Source organism: Rhinoderma darwinii, chromosome 1 (assembly GCF_050947455.1).
Source record: "Rhinoderma darwinii isolate aRhiDar2 chromosome 1, aRhiDar2.hap1, whole genome shotgun sequence".
Classification (NCBI taxonomy): Eukaryota; Metazoa; Chordata; class Amphibia; order Anura; family Rhinodermatidae; genus Rhinoderma; species Rhinoderma darwinii.
Window position 1 is genome coordinate 415,943,382 of NC_134687.1, and position 22,387 is coordinate 415,965,768.

Consider the following 22,387-nt stretch of genomic DNA (forward strand, 5'->3'; position numbering starts at 1 on the left):
AATACTTGAAACTCAGAGAGAACAGGCGAATGGTGCTATATGTCAGGCGTGACACATTATTGAAAAAGGACAATAGAGAGCAACACTGCGTATCTGCTGTTACCATGGTACACTGCTGTCATGTGGAAAGGTAGTGTGTTATTATCCTAATTCCTGATTGGCTCTCCAGTAGGGGTGTGAGAAATACTCTACTCTGATTGGTGCTGTGCTTTCCTCCCCCTTTCATTACCAGACACAGTAACTCTCACGTTCTACCAGGGTTAAGAACTGGGTGTGTTTAGGAGACTGTTCACATCCCGGATTCTTCCTCCAGTCACAGTCTATTGCACTCTTTTGACCATGAACTTGAACTGTTAACACTTTCCTCTGAGTTTACATGACCGTGACTGGTGCTGGATAAAAGCAAGGAATAATACAAGCATAGTGAAAGTTCATGAACTATTTAATATACACCCGAATGAGGAACCACACAGGTGATTAACGAGTGTATAATATGGGAGTAGATAAGGAGTATAGTGTTAGAAATAAAAAAAAACAACTATTATACGAAGGGGAGTTCAGACGTGGCAGGAAAGTCACAGATTTTCGATGGGGATTCTGCACCGAAAATCTACGATATTACCCAGTACAGTACACGTGGTTTTTAACCCCTTAATGACCAGCCTATTTTAGACCTTAATGACCAGGCTATTTTTTACGTTTTTCCATTGTCACATTCCAAGAGCTATAACTCTTTTATTTTTGCGTCGACATAGCTGTATAAGGTCTTGTTTTTTGCGGGACAAGTTGTATTTTTTAATAGCACCATTTTGAGGTACATATTATTTATTGATTAACTTTTATTAACTTTTTTTGGGGGGCGGTTAGAAAAAAAATCTGACATTTCGCCACTCTTTTTTGCGTCCTAAATCTATGCCGTTTACCGTGTGGTATAAATAACACAATAAGTTTATTCAGCGGGTTGTTATGATTGCGACAATACCAAATTTGTATCGTTTTTGTATGTTTTACTACTTTTACACAGGAAAAACGCTTTTTTTTCAAAATTATTTGTTTTTGTGTCTCCATATTTGAAGAGCCGTAACGTTTTTTCACTTTACACTTTACACTTTCTTGCCACGTTTTTTGCGCCGAGCGCCGCAGGCAAAAAACACTGAGAAAAACGCTTTCTCTGCCTCCCATTGATGTCAATGGGAGGTCAGAGAACCACATCAAGAAAGAGCATGCCGAAAAAAACGCCTCTGCCTCCGATTGAAATCAATGGGAGGCGGTTTCAGACATTTTTTGCCGCTGATTCCGACGCGGTTTCACGTAAAAAAACTCAGTGTGAACTATGCCTTACATGACAGTAGGATTCAGGGACATACAAAATGGGGTGAATTAACTTTTCACAACAAATAGCTGTAAAGTGAAAGTAGAGTTATATTTATTGATTACATAAAGAAAAACATCCAAAGTTTAAGGTTGTTTATTCAGATGCATATGATTACAGAATTTTTAGTGATAACACTATGTACTATGGACATTACCCATGAACTGCAAATGTATTCTACACATTTATATTTATTTTGTTTGTAACTGGCACTGAGTAATATGTTATACTCATCATAGCTGTATAGCGCTTTAAAGCTTAGAGCGGATTGATCAGGTATTTATGCCTGACTACGCTATTGTTTCCGTGAAAAAAACGGTAACTTTACGAAACGGACACCAACGGAAACCAACTGCAACTGAAGCATTACCATTAAAATCAATGGTAATGCAAACGGAACCTATAGTTTCCATTCGGCTTTCTGTTCATCTGTTCCTTTAATTGAATGGATGAACGGAAACCCCAAACGGAACCCAACGGTAATGTGAACAGTGACTCCTCTGTGTGTTGTGTGTTTTTTTTTTTAAATTTAACTTTATTAACATAGCCCATGTTGACCCAACACAATGTGTGTGTTTTGTGGGTGTGTGTGTGTAGTGGGTCGCATGACTGATGCCATGTCTAGTCATTTTCAGTGCCTGATCCGTCGTACAATGGATACCACCGGCACCTAGGGGTCCCAGCTTTTCCATCGAAGAATATGTGCCATTGTTAGGATGTATTTGCACTTGCCGATTTTGTGTAGTTTTTGCTGGAATTTTGAGCAAATTGTGGCATAAGTCGTCCCAAAACTGGCACATTTAACCCCTAGCCGCACCACTCAGTAATTATATGTCGTCGCGGGAGGTTACTTCCTGCACAAGGACGTATAGTTACTGAGTCGTCCCCGGTGCACACAGTCGGCGACAGTGTGCACCTGGAACCTGGGAGTTCAGCTGTCTCTGACAGCTGACACTCCACTCTTGCCGGCCAGTGGTCCTTTGCCGCTGATTTTGCCAATTAACCCCTTAAATGCGGCGATCGGTTGCGATCGCCGCATTTTAGTGGTTTCTAGCACATCGGCAGACCCTGCTCTGAAATCGCGGGGTTTGCCAATGGTTGGCATGGCAACCGGAGGCCAATCAATGGCCTCCGTGTCTGCCATGAACGGAAGCCTGTCTTGACCAGCCCTCCGGGTGATACTGATAGGCTTCCTATCAGTGTGACAGGAAGTCACTGTGTCGTTCCCGATGCACAATGTCCGCGACAGCGTGCATCGGGAACCGGGAGGTCAGCTGCCCCCTGACAGCTGACACTCCAGTATTACCAATCAGCGGCTCATCGCCGCTTATTTTTGCAATTAACCCTTAAATGCAGCCCCCATGCAATCGTGGGAGTCGCCATAGCAACCGGAGGCCAGACAACGGCCTCTGGGTGTGCCATGTATGGGAGCCTATAGGGACCAGCCTCTGGCTGGTCCTCATAGGCTTACTGTTAGAGTGACTGTGACATCACACTGACAGTTGGAATGCATTACAGTAGTAGGTAGTGTAATGTATTCTAGCAGCGATCGGAGCTGCAAATAAAAAAAAGAAAGTGTAACAAGTAAAAAAAAGTTAAAAAAAGTTAATAAATATGTTTTATAAAAGTGTTAAAATAAAAAGTTTTTTTTCCTGTAACCTTTTTATTATAGGGAAAAAATGAAAACGTTAAAAAAAGTACACATATTTAGTGTCACCGCGTTCGTAACGACCCATACTATAAAACTATAATGTTATTTTTCCCGCACCGTGAACCCCCAAAAAAAATAAACGAAAAACTATGGTGACACAGAAAATAGACAATTTTATAAAAATTTGATTTTATTGTGCAAACGCTGCAAAACATAACAAAAACTATATACATATGGTATTGTTGTAATCGTACCAACTTGTAGAACAAAGTAAAACGTAATTTATTGCGCACGGTGAACGCTTTAAGAAATAAAGATGTCAAAATCTCAGTTTTTTGGTCACCTTAGCTCTAACAATAATGTAATAAAAAGTGATCAAGAAGTTCTATGTACGATAAAATGATACCAATAAAAGCTACAGCTCGTCCTGCCAAAAATAAGCCCTTACACCGCTCAATCGACCAAAAATTAAAAAAGTTATTAAAAAAACGTATATAAATTTGGTATCACCGTAATCGTATTGAGACGCAGAATAAATTTAAGTTGTCATTTTTACCACACAGTGAAAGACGTAAAAACAAAACAGTTTTTTCCAATTTCAGCCTGCAAATATTTTTTTTTCAGTTTCCCAGTACATTATATGGTACGTTAAATGGTGTCACTATAAACTACAACTCCTCCCGCAAAAAATAAGCCCTCACACCGCTCTATTGATGGAAAAATTAAAAAGCTATGGCTCTTGGAAGGCGGCGAGTGAAAAACTAAAACGAAAAAGCAAAAAAGGATCAGTCCTGAAAGGGTTAATTAATTTCGAATAAAAAACATTTATGACCACATATGGGGTATTGCCGTACTCGGGAGAAATTGCTTTTCAAATGTTGGGTGTTTTTTTTTTTATCCCTTGTGAAAATTTAAAAAATTCAACATTTTAGTGGACAAAAATGTTGATATTAATTTTCACGGCCTAATTCTATTAAATTCTACAAAAAGCCTGTGTGGTCAAAATGCTAACTATACCCCCTAGGAAAATTTGCATCCAAACGCGACATGGCACCGAAAACCATTCCAAAAAAATCTGAGCTCCAAAATTGAAATGGCGCTCCTTCCCTGAGTCCAAATATCAGTTTATGACCACATATGGGGTATTACCGTAATCAGGAGAAATTGCTTTACAAATGTTGGGGTGCTTTTTCTCTTTTATACCTTGTAAAAATTAAAAAATTCTATGTTTTAGCAGAAAAAAAAAGTTGAGTTTCATCTTCACAGACTAATTCCAATAAATTCTGTAAAAAAACTGTGGGGTCAAAATGCTAACTATACCCATAGAAAAACGCCTTGAGGGGTGTAGTTTCCAAAATGGGGTCACTTTTGGGGAGTTTCCACTGTTTTGGCACCACAACACCTCTTCAAACCTGACATGGTGCCTAAAATATATTCCTAAAAAAGTAGGCCCCAAAATCCACTAGATGCTCCTTTGCTTCGGAGGCCGCTGCTTCAGTCCATTAGGACACTAGGGCCACATATGGGATATTTCTAAAAACTCCAGAATCTGGGCGTTTTTCTGGTAAAAAATTTAATTTGTACATTTCACCTCTAAATTGCTTTAATTCTTGTGAAACGCCTAAAAGGTTAAAACACTTTCTGAATGCTGTTTTGAATACTTTAAGGAGTGCAATTTTCAAAATGGGGTGATTTATGGGGACTTTCTAATATATAACGCCTCATGCACACGACGGCCGTCCCGTCAGTGATCTGAGGAAAGATAGAAGATGTCCTATCTTTCTTCGGATCGGAGACCCGGATCATTTTTCACCCGCTAAAGTGAATGGGTCTGTGAAGACTATCGGGTGCCACTCGGATGCTGTCAAAAACGGCCTGAGTGGCACAACGGTCGTGTGCATGAAGCGCAAGGCCCTCAAAGCCACTTCACAACTGAATTAGTCCCTGTAAAAATAGCCTTTTGAAATTTTCTTGAAAATATGAGAAATTGATGCCAAAGTTCTAAGCCTTGTAACTTCTTAGAAAAATAAAAGGATGTTCAAAAAACAATGCAAATATAAAGTAGACATATGGGAAATGTTAACTAGTAACTATTTTGTGTGGTATTACTATCTGTCTTACAAGCAGATACATTTAAATTTAGAAAAATGCTATTTTTTACAAATTTTCTCTAAAATTTGACGTTTTTCACAAATAAACATTGAATTTATCGACCAAATTTTTCCACTACAATAAAGTACAATGTGTCACGAGAAAACAATCTCAGAATCGCTTGGGTAGGTAAAAGCATTCCAAAGCTATTACCACATAAAGTGACACGTCATATTTGAAAAAATCATCTGTGTCCACAAGGCCAAAACAGGCAGGGTCCTGAAGGGGTTAAATATACCCCAAAACGGGTAAAAAGCGAGTATAATTTGGGTGTGGGCGCCTACAGTCACGAAACATTTCCAGTCACCGGCTGGCCCCGCCTCCTCCCACATCCGGCCCACCCTCTCAGCATGTGACGTCTATGTACAGTGTATTATTGTGAAAACGGATTGTGTTTATCGGATAGCGGGAAAATATCCAATCGCTTAAAAGGGGTGTGTGATGGGCACGTATCTATGAGCCAATCAGAGCCGTGTCCTTACGTACCAGCATCATATGAGGGGCGGAGCAGAAGCTGGTAGAGGTGTTCATTGTGTTCTGTCATGATGTGCCTAGATGTATATGTATATGTATATGTATATAGCGAACAGGCGGCCTGCGCTACATACAACATAGCTGTGTTGTTATAGTAGCACTCCGCGGCATGTCTCCTCCAGCAACCAAAACGCAGAAGCAGGAGTTCAGACTGAAGAAGGAGGAGACGCGCACAGGGTAAGTTCCCATCCATGTAACAGCTGATCTATTCTATTCCGTCTCCCTAATACAGCACGAGTGTGGGGAATAATATCCTATTGTAGTTAGGGTGTCGTTTTCCAAACTCAGCAGTCATGGCATATCGATTAGATGCTCTTAAAGAACTATAACTTCAGTACGATTCCAATGCTGTACCAAACGTGGTATTCTTTCCTATAAGGAAATGATAAATTGTGTACAAATAAGGGGTTAATATTTGTGCCGGACTAGACACTAGAAGCATGGTGCTCCGATAGATTTGAATTGGCAGCTACTATAGGTTGCCGTTAACTATACTGGAAAGTAGACTTGTGTTAGAACAGCATGAACTTAGCTTCACAGTACCCCCCCTCCCCATCTTTCTGATTGCACGATTGTGCTACAGCTGGCTGACAACTGTCAACATTGTGACCCCCCCCCCCCCTCTCCCTAAGCATTGACTGAAACTCAGTCACACTGTAAGTCTATGGAAATAAAAATAATCGCACAACCTGAATCAAGCTAGGCATCACATGGCACAAGTACCCATGTAGCCCTCATCTTCGATGACTCCATTGGCCCTATATATAATGAAGTAGGGAGATTGTTGATAGGCATGTTTGGGTGTATTCTGTGAAAATATTTGTCAGCACTTTCAGCACAGGGACCTCTAGAATGAGCTTTAGAACGTCAATAATTGATACATAAGGGTCAATTCAGAAGAATTTCCCTAGAATTTTAAAGCCTGAAAATGTAATGTTCTCTTTGTCGTGGAGATTGTTCACAACTTCCTCCGCCTTCGGTCAATTCATATTCCACTGGGATTGTGTATATCATACTACAACATACTAAATAGATTATGGCTGTAATTATAACAAGCAATATAGTACAACAGCATGTATGACTCTTGTAAAAGATGTTTTACACTTTCGTCACCTGGTGGACACATCCAGAGGCGTTCATCACAGCAGAATGGCCTGTTGGCACCCACCCACATCCCTAGCTACACCTTTAGGCCTTGTTCACACAGTGCGGAATTGCTGCACATTTTACTTGCACTTTTTAAGGGGTTGTCTAGTCCCAAAAAAGTGATGGCCTATCACCGGAATAAGCTATCAATGTGATCGGTCGTAGTCCGACTCCCGGCACCTCCGCTGATCGGCTGTTTTGAAGGGGCGGCAGTGCTTGTACGAGTGCTGCTTCCCCTTCATTTCCTTTACTACTCACACTGTAATTTGCCAACAGACTTGTAGTGGTGGTTCACAGTATTGCAGCCTTCTCCGATCCACTTCAATGTACAAACTCTGCGGCCCCTTCAAAACAGCTGATCGGGAGTTGAACCCCAACCGATCACATATTGAGGGCCTAGCCTGAGGATAGGCCATACATTTTTGGGGACTGGACCAGAAGAGTAGACCTATAAGACCTTCATTTATATATTTCTTGTGTTTAGGTTCTTGTTCCTGGTTTTGGCTTGCAAAATCTGCAGCAAATCTCAACTGTGTGAACAAGGCTTTAGACACCTCACTTGTCTATAAAGACATCAGTGGCTGGTTGTGCCTTCTTTACTTGCAGCAGATTTATAGAGGTTGCAGATGCAGCAGAATGCATATCTTGAAGAAATTACATACCTTTCTTCATAATGTAGCTTTTCATGTTCATGCTTGTCTATAACTAATGCCCAGTAACCTAATCAATAAATATATATTTTATTAGCGTCCATAGAGGTACACGATAAAACAACTATTAGTAAAACAATATATCATCGTGCATACATTACCCAATAATCCCAACCCAGGATCTTCAACTGTACAATCCCACAATAGCTTTGTAATAATAAAGTGCTAGTAGTGCCAACGAGGGCTACCCCACTGTAAGTTATATATGTGCCAACATAGCGTCAACGATATACACACATGAGGAAGTCAAAACCATGTAAAGCAAGCCAGAGTATACAGACCAAACAACCCAAGGTTGGGTGAGAAACCTCAATACGCGTTTCACACGTCGCTTCTTTCAGGGGATATAGCTATGGTGGGATTGTATAGTATAGGATCCTGGGTTGGGATTCATGGGTAATGTATGATGATATATTGTTTTACTAATGGTTGTTGTACCATGTACGTCTATGGACATTAATAAAATATATTCATTGATTATATTCCTGTGTATTAGTTCTAATTTTGTTGGTGGAAATCATCTGCAGGCTGCATAGACTTTACGTATAGTTAGACCAGCCCTGTTTATTACATTTGGTGTACTAAAATAAGTTGATGTATAGCACTCTCATGTATTCCAAACAATTGGACCATTTTCACTAATCCTACAAGTCCAGTATAAGCCTAAGATTATATATAAAGTACATTAGAATTGTGAGTACTCTCTCCCCTTGGTAAGGTCCTTCTATAGGCACTTACTTCTCTACCTCCTTTAAAGTGTAGCTAAATGTTTGACAAACTTCTGACATGTCATAGTGACATGTCAGAAGTTTGGGTTGGTGGGGGTCCGAGCACTGAGACCCCCACCAATCTCTAGAACGAAGCAGCTGAAGCGTTCATGTGAGCGCTCAGACGCTTCGTGTCTGTTCAGTTTTTTCCGGAAATAAATGTATTGGTGTACGGACTCAATAGAAAGTCTATGAGCCCGTACTCCGATACATCGGCTTTCCGGAAAAAGCCGAACAGACACGAAGCGGCTAAGCGCTCACACGAACGCTTCAGCTGCTTCGATCTAGCGATTGGTGGGGGTCTCAGTGCTCGGACCCCCACCAATCCAAACTTCTGTCATGTCACTATGACATGACAGAAGTTCGTCGATCGTTTAGCTACACTTTCTAAACCAGTTGTCCGTTTTTTTTTTTTTGTTTTTTTTTTGCTATATTAATTTATTTAAAGAATAAGAAATCATACAGATTTCTAATATATACTTATTTAAAATTCGGATCATGTACCTTTCTTATACCAGTGCAGTTGCCTTTGTCTAAAACGAAAATAAAATGATATCACCCACAGATTAGTCAGTATAAATGCATCCATAGGATAACTGAATGGATTAAAGATGGTGGCAGTCATGTGACCCCTGACATTCAGGTAACACTGTCCAGGTATGTAACGGTTGAATAATAAGTTATTGAGGAGCAAAATTCATAAAGTATTTCTACCTCCAGCAACATCTCATCATGTCTGTCAGTGTCTGTGAGGTGCAGCTCTTACATTCTTCTCACTGTCTCCTCTGTGTGTTGTTTTTTAAAATATTTAACTTTATTAACAACATAACATCCCGTAGAGACAGTCGGCCATTTTATAAATCCTCTAGAGACAGTGAATACAGGCACAGTGAAGCAGTTGTTCATCATTATTCCACCATTAGTCCTACTCACTTAGCCCATGGACGTGTCCTCTTCCAACACTTGTATGTCCTGTAACCCTGTTACTAACTGAATACTAGGGGGTCACATGAAGTGTGTAGGGGAAGTCACATGACTGACGCCATGTTAAGTCATATGTAGTTAGCCTGTGGAAGCATTACACAGGACCATACTTGCCAACTGTCCCAAATTTGCCGGGACTGTCCTGAATTTACAGAACCGTCCCGGCAAATTACTGTCCCGGGACTTGTTCCGGCAACTGCCACGTTTAATTGTATCTGCGTCCTCAGGACGCAGATACAATTGAATACTATGGCAGAGCAGGAAACTATCTGCTTCCTGCTCTGCTATTCACTCCTCCTGGACGTCGCCCTGGCCGGGGATTCCGCTGCAGGAGGGTGTCACTGCCCTTTTATGGAATTTGAAGTCCGGCCCCTCTATGAGCGGAATTCCAAAGCGTTGCTGATGCCCATGGCCGGGAATTCCAGGGCTCCAGGAGTAGCCCACGACTTCACTGTCCATATAAAGGCAGTGACGTCAGGGGCGCCTCCTGCAGCGGAATCCCCGGCCAGAGCATTGCCGACACCCAGCCAGGGATTCCGCTCATAGGGGGAGCCACTGACGACGTCCCTGTCCACATATGGACAATTAAGTCTGGGGCTCCTCCTGGAGAGCCGGAATCCCCGGCAAAAGCGTTGCCGACGCCTGGCCGGGGATTCCGCTCATAAAGGAAGCCACAATGGCTCTATACACAGAGAGGGGGGTGGGCACTATATACAGGGGGAGTATGTGGCACTATATACAGGGGGAGTATGTGGCACTATATACAGGGGGAGTATGTGGCACTATATACAGGGGGAGTATGTGGCACTATATACAGGGGGAGTATGTGGCACTATATACAGGGGGAGTATGTGGCACCATCTAGAGGGGGTCTGTGTGGCACCATCTAGAGGGGGTCTGTGTGGCACCATCTAGAGGGGGTCTGTGTGGCACCATCTAGAAGGGGTCTGTGTGGCACCATCTAGAAGGGGTCTGTGTGGCACCATCTAGAGGGAGCAGTGTGTGGCACTATCTACGCTTGTTTTTACGCTACTAGTGGTCAGCACATTTCGCCTAGCCCTAGTGATAAAGTGAGACATCACCTCCCTGTAAACAAATGGATAACCAGAGAGAGATACTGACAACCATAGTAGTTGTCAGCCAAACTAGTGCAGAATTAATTTTTTTATTCTTTTTGTATGCAGAAATTCTGGAAAGCCACGCCCCACTAGACACACCCACCAGATAAACCACGCCCCCACAAGACACACCAAATGTTGATAACTGTGCAGGACTAATATGTGGGCTATACCATTCTACTTTGATAGGGGCCTCCTGCACTATAAGAAAGTTATGTGAGCAGAATTTATAATACATGTAGATTAAAAAATGATAAGACTTCCTAATTTAAAAATCTAAATAAAAACTGGACAACCCCTTTAAATGATGCTTTTTAGTTATATACTCTGTTGGTTTCATATGAGGCAAGGAAGTTGCATTGCATTACGCATTGCCTGTAACTTAAGCAAATGAGCTGGCAATGTGGATGATGCAATTTTCTTCATTAATGTGGAAGTCTGCGGTCCCAGGATATGGCACCACTAGCACGCTCTGCCAGTACCACTACGTTATGACAACCTATGTGGCACACCTTCAGTAATCTGCATGTATGGGACGTGGTTGTGTATGTCCTGGTTGGCTATTATGCCTCCCTATCCATGTTGCAGTTTCATAGTTCCATTAACCTCTTCATGTGAACTCGGCTGCACTTGTGGTCATGTGATTTCTTTATCTGCAGTCCACTTGTCACATTCTCTATCTTCCGGTAATATGTGACTTGCACAAGGCTATATATGGCATTCCTTCTCCTTCAGCTGTTAATGACTCATTTCTTCTACATGACGATCCCATGTGAATTCTTTTTTTTATATTCGTAATCATTTTGAATTAAATAATAAACTCCTCCAAACAGATCGCAGAATCTGGAACTACCCACCAGGTGCAATGTACTCTCAATAGTGGGGGTGGCATGGGCACTATTTAAAGAGAAACCGTCACACATTCACTCCAGCATTTGACAGATCCGTTTTTCTTTTCGTTGCTCTTCCCCCATTTTCCCAGATCGTAAAAAAAATATTTTCTATTTCCCCATCCATTCCCATTTTTGGTTAAAGAGGCTCTGTCACCAGATTATAAATTCCCTATCTTGTACATGATGTGATCGGCGCTGTAATGTAGATTACAACAGCAGTGTATTTTATTTAGAAAAACAATCATTTTTGACTGAGTTATGACCTATATTAGCTTTATGCTAATGAGTTTCTCAATGGACAACTGGGCGTGTTTTACTTTTTGACCAAGTGGGTGTTGTGGAGAGAAGTGTATGACGCTGACCAATCAGCGTCATACACTTCTCTCCATTCATTTACACAGCAGATAGCGTTCTTACTAGAACACTATGTGCAGCCACATAAACACACTATAACGTTACTCAAGTGTCATGACAATGAATATACATTACCTCCAGCCATCATGTGTATTCAGAATCCTGACACTTCTGTAGCGTCTGTGTGAGACTACAGCATAGCACAGCGAGATCTCGCGAGACTACGTCTGCTATGCTGTAACTCGGCGACGCTACAGAAGTGGTCAGGATTCTGAATACACATCACGTCCTGGCTGGAGGTAATGTATATTCATTGTCCGGACACTGCAGTACTGTTATAGTGTGTTTATGATGCTGCAGATAGAGATATAGCTATATCGCTAGTGCAGTGTAAATGAATTGAGAGAAGTGTATGATGCTGAATGGTCAGCGTCATACACTCCTCTGTACAACGCCCACTTGGTCATATACAGTAGTAAAACACGCCCAGTTGTCCATTAAGAAACTCATTAGCATAAAGCTAATATAGGTCATAATTCCGTCAAAAATGATCGTTTTTCTAAATAAAAAACACTGCTGTAATCTAAATTACAGCGCCGATCACATTATGTACAATATAGGAAATTTATAATCTGGTGACAGCCTCTTTAAAAAAAGAAAGTAGGGTTTCAATGTAATGACTGTTTGCTATCCGTTTATTTATTTTGAATCTAAAAACCGGAAGTAGTCATCATCCCTATGAGCAACCACTCCTGGATGACTAAATAAAATAACACTTACAGTGGGCAGTTCTCGAGACCCTGTTGACAGAATGATGCAATGTCCTTTTCCTACAGATCGTTACATTTTACTTTCATTTTCGTTTTTCCATCGTTGCATTCCAAGAGCTATAACTTTTTTATTTTTCCAACGACACAGCCATATATGAGCTTGTTTTTTTTTTTTGCAGGATAAGTTGTCGTTTTTAAAGACACTATTTAATGTACCATATAATGTACTGGGAAACTGAAAAAAACCCCCTTGTGCGGTGGAATGGGAAAAAACTGATTCCCTTATTATAATCTGAATTTAAATTTATTCTGCGGTTCAATAAGATTTCAGCGATACCAAATTTATATATTTTTTTTCCATGATGTACTACTTTTACATAGAAAAAACTGTTTTATTTAAAAATGTTTTATTTGGTGTCACCATATTCGGAGAGACCTAACTTTTTATTTATTTATTTTTTTTGGTACCATTTTGGATTACATATGACTTTTTGATCGCTCTTTATTCCATTTGTGTTGAGAAGCGAGGTGACTAAAAAACAGCAATCTTATTTTTCCTATGGCGTTCTCCTGGAGGGTTAAATAATGTTCTATTTTACTAGTTCAGACTTTTATGGACATATAGAAGTTCAGTATAGGCACATCAACTTCTGTGGTATTACGGATCAGTGCACATGAACCCATACTAGGAAAGATTGGTTGCCTTGCAGAATCCAGAGAATGATATTTTGCATGAAAGCGGTTGTCCACTACTGGATAACTGTTGACCTAACCACCGGTACATGATCTGTGGGTGTCCAACAGCTGGACCCTGCACCATAAGGGTATGTTCACACGGCAACGCCAATTACGTCTGAAATGACGGAGCTGTTTTCAGGCGAAAACAGCTCCTGAATTTCAGACGTTTTGACAGGTGCACGCGTTTTTCGCGGCGTCTTTTACGGACGTAATTGGAGCTGGTTTTCATTGGAGTCAATGAAAAACGTCTCCAATTACGTCCCAAGAAGTGTCCTACACTTCTTTGAAGCGGGCGCCATTTTACGCGCCGTCTTTTGACAGCGGTGCGTAAAAAAAAAAAAAGCCCGTCTGCACAGAACACCGTAAGACCCATTGAATTCAATGGGCAGATGTTTGGAACCGTATTTTCGGGCGTAATTCAAGGCGTAAAACGCCTGAATTACGTCCGTAAATAGGGCGTATGAACATACCCTAAAGCCGCTCCGGCTGCCTCCGAGCACCGGACGTACATGCCGGAAGCCGTTCGCACCGGCCACTGAATAGGAGCAGAGCTGCAGTTCAGCAGCACGGCCGCTATGCAATGTACAGAGCCAACGGCTTCCGGCTCCGTACATGGCATAATGAGCCATAACATCCGGACGCAGCTGGAGCCTCTTAACAGTGTGGGGTTTGGGAGTCTGAACCGCACCAATGATATATTGATGACCTGTCCGGTGGATAGGTCATCAGTTGTTCAGTAGTAGACAACCCCTTTAAGGCCAAACCTGACATCCTGATATTTGGTGGTTGAGTTGTATGGGGTGATTATTATTGCTAATAAAACTGAATGTGATTTCTGAAAAACAAGTTCATGCCTGGTTAGTTTTGTCCTATGGCCCACTGTTGACATTTATGGTAAGAATAGAGGAAATGCGTGCTTGTCTGGTGACTGTCAGTTGTTGGGCAGGTTTGACCTACACAAGGGTTTGGTTTTTTTCGTCTATAAACCGTGTGACATGCACCTGACGTCTTATTTCTTACTGCTTGCTGGGTAAGGAACCTTCCATATGTTCTAGGTATGAATACTGTACGCGTGGGGGTAGTTTTACCAGACCCCTTCTAAAGTTTATTATTGCGTTTATTTGTTGGAAATTGAGCAGTTAAATCTTTGAGGAGCAATACAGTTTTCTTATCTGTGCAAGACAGGTATATTATATAGTCCTTTTCTCTAAAACAAGTCCATTATGTTTATGGCACCAAGATTGCTGTATACCTTTTACTAAGTTTACATATGGATATGCTTTACTAGAATATTGTGACTACAGAAATTGGAATGTTACATTTCTTTCTGATCATGCCATTAACTTTAACACTGGATAAAATTGCACCACTTTTTCTACGCCAGGCTCTGTGTGGAGTAAATAAAGGTTGCGTTTTATAGAGGTGTTTAAATCCTGGCCAAGCAGTAAGCCAGGTCCACTTTTCACTACACTTTTACAAACTGACTTGTATGGAACAAATGGCTTTAAATTCTGGTGCAAATGGTTAATAAATATCACACAGCAGATTAGACACTAGTTTGGAGTAAAATGGGCAAAAAAAAGTCTAGTTGCTACGAAGGGAAATAGTAGCAATGAGCTTGAGGCTATGTTCACACGGCCATGAACCCCCCCCCCCCCCCAAAAATGGCTTAAAGAGGCTCTGTCACCAGATTTTGCAACCCCTATCTCGTATTGCAGCAGATCGGCGCTGCAATGTAGATAAGAGTAACGTTGTTTTTGTTTAAAAAACGAGCATTTTTGGCCAAGTTATGACCATTTTTATATTTATGCAAATGAGGCTTTCTTAAGTACAACTGGGCGTGTTTAAAGTTATGTCCAAGTGGGCGTGTCTTGTGTATGTACATCTGGGTGTTTTTACTACTTTTACTAGCTGGGCGTTGTTAATAGAAGTGTATGATGCTGACGAATCAGCATCATCCACTTCTCTTCGTTACCACCCAGCTACTGGCAGTTCAGACACACAGCGTGTTCTCGAGAGATCACGCTGTGACGTCACTTCCTGCCCCAGGTCCTGCATCGTGTCGGACGAGCGAGGACACATCGGCACCAGGCGACAGAGGCTACAGTTGATTCTGCAGCAGCATCGGCGTTTGCAGGTAAGTCGATGTAGCCTCTGGTGCCGATGTGTCCTCGCTCGTCCGACACGATGCAGGACCTGGGGCAGGAAGTGACGTCACAGCGTGATCTCTCGAGAACACGCTGTGTGTCTGTGCACTACCAGAAGCTGGGTGGTAACGAAGAGAAGTGGATGATGCTGATTCGTCAGCATCATACACTTCTATTCACAACGCCCAGCTAGTAGTAGAAGTAAAAACGCCCAGATGTTACACACACAATACACGCCCACTTGGACTTAACTTTAAACACGCCCAGTTGTACTTAAAGCCTCATTTGCATAAATATAAAAATGGTCATAACTTGGCCAAAAATGCTCGTTTTTGAAAAAAACAAACTTTACTCTTATCTACATTGCAGCGCCGATCTGCTGCAATAGGAGATAGAGCCTCTTTAAATACAGAGGGTAAAAGCCTCCAAACATCTGCCCATTGATTCCAATGGGAAAAACTGAGTTTCGTTCCAACGGGCGTTTTTTTACACAGCTGTTTTTATTGTCTCAATAGAAAAACCGCTCCAAAAACATCCGTTAAACACCTAAAAAACTGTTGATGCTTTAAAAACGGCTGAAAATCAGGAGCTGTTTTGCCTTGAAAACAGCTCTGTATTTTACAGCCGTTTTTTGTTTAGCGTGTGAACATACCCTTAGGCTATGTTCACAGAGGGTGGATACGCTGCGTAATCCACCCTGTGCACTGCACGGAATTCTGGACGAAAAACCACACCAAATTGTGGTGCAGTTTTTCGACCGGAATGTCCGCTGCGGAAAACTGCATCAAAGAAAAGAATCTTACTTGCGTAGCCATGGCAACGTGTCCCTCCACCGTCCTGCAGCCTGGGCCTCTTGGGTTGATGTTTCATACCATCTGACCGCTGCAGCCTGTGATTGGCTGCAGCGGTCACATGGGATGAAACGTCATCCCAGGAGGCCGGCATGGATGCACACAGAAATCTAGGTAAGCCTTTCTGCCGCAACATCTGCTATTTGTTGCAGGTTTTATCGCCTCATTGAATTCAATGGGGAAAGCCCGCAACAAATAAGCAGCGTTTATGCAAATACAATTGACATGCAGCGGATGAAACAAACGCACTGCAAGTACATTTTTGACCGTTTTTCTTCGCTCCGTATTTATGCAGCGTGTGGATGAGATTTGTTCTATCTCATCCACTTTGCTGCTACTGTATTATGCTGTGGATTTTCCACAACCAAATCCATTGCGGAAAATCTGCAGTATTTACACTACGTGTGAACTTATATTTTGTTTTATTTTTTTCCTTATCTAAATTGGTACCAAATTCTGTGCTTAATTTCACAATATATCGTTATAGAGGTCGAAGCTTTATTTTGCTGTTAAACACCTCCAAATCCCCTGCTTCCCTTTGCAAAGTCATAAAATTCTGTCTGCCTGCAGCCACCACTATGGGGATCTTGAGAGCTTACTAAAGTCCGAGGTCAATGGGAGCTGTATTCAGTCTTCAATAAGCTCCTCCAGTGGCTACCTGCATATATAGGCATAATTTATCCATAAGTTATAACACAATATTATTATATTTGCAGCTATTGGCTTATAGAGAAACAGATATATTTATCTCTACCAAATATTTGTTAGTTGATCTACTTTTCTTTACACATAACTAGGAAGTATAATGGGATATCTTGTATATGCCTATTCCTATACTTATGCCTCCCAACTGCCCAGATTCCAGAGGGACAATCACAGGTTTCAGGCGGTGTTCTGCTGTCACGGATACAGTTCAATCCAATGGTGATCCACCATTTACACTTTGACGCCTACCGTGTGCAGGTCGTTGCAACAGGCGTAATGGCACAGACAGGCGCGATGATGTCACTGCGAGTCACACACAGCACAGACGGGAGGAGACCTGCAGAGGAATCTCCTCCATTCATTGTGGGAGCGGGGCTAGGTGAGTATTTTATTATTTTTAGGAGCACTACGAGGGGCATTATACTGTGTGTGGGGAGCACTATTAGGGGAATTCTACTGTTTGTGGGGGCATTTTACTGTGTATCGGCACTTAGGCGGCATTGTACTGTGTATGGGCACTTAGGGGGCATTATACTGTGTGGAGGGGCACTATGGGGGCTTGATACTGTGTGAGGAGGCACTATTGGGGCATTATACTGTGTCGGGGCACAAAAGGGGTGTTATTCTGTGTGGGGAGGCACTCGGGGGGCATTATACTGTTTGGGGGGGTACTATGAGGTGTTCTACTGTGGGGAAGCACTCGGGGCATTTTATTGTGTGGGGTGGCACTATAGAAGCATGATGCTGTGTGTGGGGGCACTATGGGCGCAAGATATTGTGTGAGGGTCACTAAGAAGGCAGGATACTGCATGGGTGTATGATACTGTGTGGGGGGCACTACTGGGGCATAATGCTGCGTGGGGTCACTCTGGGGGCATAATACTGTGCGGGGCACAAAGGGAACTGGGTGTGTATGGATAGGGACTCAGTGCGGTTACGGGCGTGGCTTAAAGAGGCTCTGTCACCAGATTTTGCAACCCCTATCTGCTATTGCAGCAGATCGGCGCTGCAATGTAGATTACAGTAACGTTTTTATTTTTAAAAAACGAGCATTTTTGGCCAAGTTATGGCCATTTTTGTATTTATGCAAATGAGGCTTGCAAAAGTACAACTGGGCATGTTGAAAAGTAAAAGTACAACTGGGCGTGTATTATGTGCGTACATCGGGGCGTGTTTACCACTTTTACTAGCTGGGCGTTCTGATGAGAAGTATCATCCACTTCTCTTCAGAACGCCCAGCTTCTGGCAGTGCAGATCTGTGACGTCACTCACAGGTCCTGCATCGTGTCGGCACCAGAGGCTACAGTTGATTCTGCAGCAGCATCAGCGTTTGCAGGTAAGTAGCTACATCGATTTACCTGCAAACGCCGATGCTGCTGCAGAATCATCTGTAGCCTCTGGTGCCGGCTCGTCTGACACGATGCAGGACCTGTGAGTGACGTCACAGCGTGATCTCTCGAGAACACGCTGTGTCTGCACTGCCAGAAGCTGGGCGTTCTGAAGAGAAGTGGATGATACTTCTCGTCAGAACGCCCAGCTAGTAAAAGTAGTAAACGCGCCCCGATGTACGCACATAATACACGCCCAGTTGTACTTTTACTTTTCAACACGCCCACTTGTACTTTTGCAAGCCTCATTTGCATAAATACAAAAATGGCCATAACTTGGCCAAAAATGTTCGTTTTTTAAAAATAAAAACGTTACTGTAATCTACATTGCAGCGCCGATCTGCTGCAATAGCAGATAGGGGTTGCACAATCTGGTGACAGAGCCTCTTTAACATTAAAAAAAAAATTCCTTTATTATTATTGAAAGTTGGGAAGTATGGCTATGACTATTTCTTTAAAAGAAAAGTAGTTGAACTTCAATTACTTTGCAGTGCTCTAGTTTACAATAGTAGAATTCTTAGAACAGTTTTTCAAAGATATTTTATAAGGTGGCTGTTTTTCCGGCAGCCAGGGTTATTTTGAGCTTTCCCTGTTCGTCATCAGGAAGTTTTCATTTAATTAATGGATTTTTCCATGTTCTAACTTTTAAACAGAACAATAAATCCTGTATGACTCAGCCCTAGTTCATGATAATCTGTGGTCAGTAGGTAGCTTTCAAGTGGAGTTGTGACGGATGGTATGTATAGATGTGTGTGTGTGTGTGTGTGTGTGTGTATATATATATATATATATATTATACGTTTTGATGTTTTAAAAACTGCTGAAAATCAGAGGCTGTTTTCCCTTGAAAACCGCTCCGTATTTTACAGCCGTTTTTACTTTAGCGTGTGAACATACCCTAATTAGACCGCTCTGGGCCATTCTGGTGGGGCATTAGCCAGTGGACAGGAACCAACTTTGGATTTCACTGTGAGCAGTCCTATTTCCTATGTTCATCTGAGAATGCTATGCTGAAGTAGAACACATCTTCTACATTATGCTGCATCCTTCAGAGTTATATGTAATAGCAGATAATACATATGGTAGGAGTGGTAATTTGTTTTTATTACAAATGAAGCAGACGTCATTGGACTTTCCAGTCCTTTCTTTCACGCTTGCTGATATTAAAGTGGATTTCCCCATCTTTCTGACACCTGTACTCTCCAGTTTAGTAATACAGAGTAAGTCCATATACTAAACATGACTGATTTAATTTCCCCAAAACCACCAAAAAGATTTAACTGTAACTTCAGAATGGCTATTACATGCCTATAAGGATGTCGGCTTAGTGACTCTTATCTTAATAATAAAGTGGAAACTATCTAAAGCAGGAATCCCCAGCCGGTGGCTTGGGAACCACATGTGATTCTTGGGCTCCCGGCATGTGGTTCCCCAGCTCCACATATTACTGTACACTAGTGGCACCAGGGATGTAATAGAATTACTAGAACTTGGTATGAGGTAAAAATCATATACCATTACCGCTACAGTGATATCTATTAGTTATATCTTTAAAGATAAAGAGTTCAGCAGAATTCCTACTTGGCAGTGTATATGAGATGGCTTGTCCTGTAAGTTAATGACTTGTCTGGCTTTAGTTCGACCAAATTCACACTTGCCATGAGGAGCGTTAAGCAAAGTTTAGAGGTCATATACCTAGCAGCTGTACATTTGTTTTCTCAGTACAGATTAACACGAGGTTTTGATTCCCATGAATGTTGTGTTGCGCTGCTCTACAGAGTTTCACGCTTGCCCCCCTTTAACACTGTCTGACCTATAGAAAGTGTACATTGTATATCTAGGATTTTTTTGTTATATCTAGTATTTACTACATACTTCTGTTATGAGCGTACTGCACAGCAGGTTATTCAGTACAGGCACAAGTGCCTTTAAACTCTGATACAAAGTTTCATTGAAGGAGCTTTCCTTCCCTTCCCAATGCCCTAACAAGAAGTAAAGTAGTGGTAACTGTTATATGATGGTGTGCTCATCTGCGTAGTTACAAATGATAAGTGTGAACTGGTATATGATGTAACAGCGTAGTTGGCAACTTTTGAGAACCGGTATCAGGGAGACTAAATACCTGCAAATAAGCATCTGGATTTAAATCCTAGCCACATCCCCATAACATCCCGTCTGCCCCCATAAACCGTGCCAGCCAAAAAGCGCCCTCCTAATTTGTGCCCCAGGCAGAGAATGCCCCCCACAGCAGTGTCGGTCAATATGTTTGAAAAAAAATACACACTAGCCTCTCACAGGTTAACCGTTCCCAGAACAGAGATCAGCGCTAGGATGTGTTGTGTTCAGCAGAAGGGGTCAGTGTCTGACCTCTTTAGTCTAATATTCCTGAAATTGCTGGATATTTGCCAACCATGCTGGTAGATCTCCTCATTTATTGGGAGACTCCAGTACAATCTAGGCGATGTGCCAATATCTGTGTTGTGGAAGCTACAATGCTGTGACATTGTCCGTTGAGTTCCACTGAGATATCTGTTGTTTTGACCGGAAAACTAGCAGTGCACGTCGCCGAAGGCTGAATTCAGTTTTTTATCACTGTTTTTGACGCGGAAACCGCATTGCAAACCGTGCCATAAAACGTCTGAAAACACCTTCCATTGATTTTAATGGGAAGTGGTGGCATTTTTTTCCTGAGAGCAGAATAAAACGCTCCGGGTAAAAACAAGTGTCATGCTCTTTTGTTCAGGCGTTTCCATCTCTGACCTCCCATTGACAACAATGGGAGACAGAGAAACCGTTTGCACCGTTTTTTTTCGCCCGCGGCGCTCAATGGCCGAAAAAACGCGGCAAAGAGTGCAGGCAGGTCAAAATCTGAACTAGGCCTAATGGAGCCTCTGCCGCAGATGTGAACATAGCATAAGAGATTTGTCTTTAGTGTACTGTGAACACCAGCAAAGAACCACACAGGAACCTTGCTACCAAATATAACAATTCTTTATTAGAGATACATACATGTAAAAAACATACAATAAAAGATACACATTATCCACGAAAATGGATCCCCTCATTGACCAGGCCCTGAAACCCCATTATAATAAAGTAAAAGTAGTGCAATAAGAGACAGGTAAGCCATGTAAATAGTGGATAGAACAATCCACAATAGTTAGTAAAGGAAAATAGTTAAGAACCAAGTCAAATAGAATGAGGCATACAGACCGACCAGAACGATGGCGGGATCCAAACCCCAACACGTGTTTCGCATGTATCTTCTTCTGGGGCCTATATTCTGGGTTTTGGAAGCTACAATACTGTGACGTGACTTGTTGAGTTCCACCGAGATCTCTGTGGTTTTGACAGGAAAAATAGCAGTGCACGATGCCTAATGGAGCCTCTGCCGCAGATGTAAATATTGTAGAATAGATTTGTCTTTAGTGTACTGTAGTAACACATGAAGGAAATGCTAGAAACCAGTAGACCACCTGGACATGTGATCAAATTTAACAAACTACGATGTGTTTATACATTGTGTATTTGTTTCTTAAAAAGCAGGGTGACCACCATTATGGTCACCATTACAGCGCCCTGGAACTTGTTTGGCTTTAGAAAGAAATCGCATAAGCGGTTAGTGTGCCAGAGCTCAGTTTAAGGGGTGTTCCCAGAATGGACAATTATCGCCTATCCACAGGACACCTAATGAGGGTCTGATGGCTGGGGCCTCACTGCTAATACTCCCACCGATCACTAGAACAGGAGTACCGAACGCCCTGTAGGAGGAAGAGCTTGAATGGAGCGGCGGACAGGAATGCGCCCTACCGCACCATTCAATGTCTATGTGACCGATAGAAATAGCCAAGTGCTATACTCTGCGTCCGTCCGTCCCATAGACTTTAAATGGAGCGGCAGCGCATATGCTGGACTGCCGCTCTATTTAATGTCCTCCTCATTGCGGTCATGCATTGGTTTTGGACCCCTGTTCTAGTGATCGGTAGTGGGGCCCCCAGTGATCAGACACTTCCATTTTTGGAATACCAACCTCTTTCAGTTATAAGGATAATGTGATTTATACTTGAGAAGCCAGGCATTATTTACCCAGAGAGCAGTCTGTCATGTG

At 42.1% G+C, this 22,387-nt stretch overlaps 1 protein-coding gene across 2 annotated transcripts in view; it reads left to right on the forward strand.

Annotated features, from left to right (window-relative positions):
* Positions 1-22,387, forward strand: part of PNP (purine nucleoside phosphorylase) — a 52,091-nt gene that overhangs the window by 18,934 nt on the left and 10,770 nt on the right. The window contains exon 1 of one of the 2 annotated variants that reach the window (XM_075828968.1): positions 5,749-5,885. The exons of the other annotated variant lie outside the window; for it this stretch is intronic. Within the exon in view, the coding sequence (XP_075685083.1) occupies positions 5,818-5,885 (68 nt within the window). The 5' untranslated portion in view covers positions 5,749-5,817. Of the gene's footprint in view, positions 1-5,748; positions 5,886-22,387 lie in introns of those variants that run through there. 2 annotated transcript variants of the gene reach the window in all.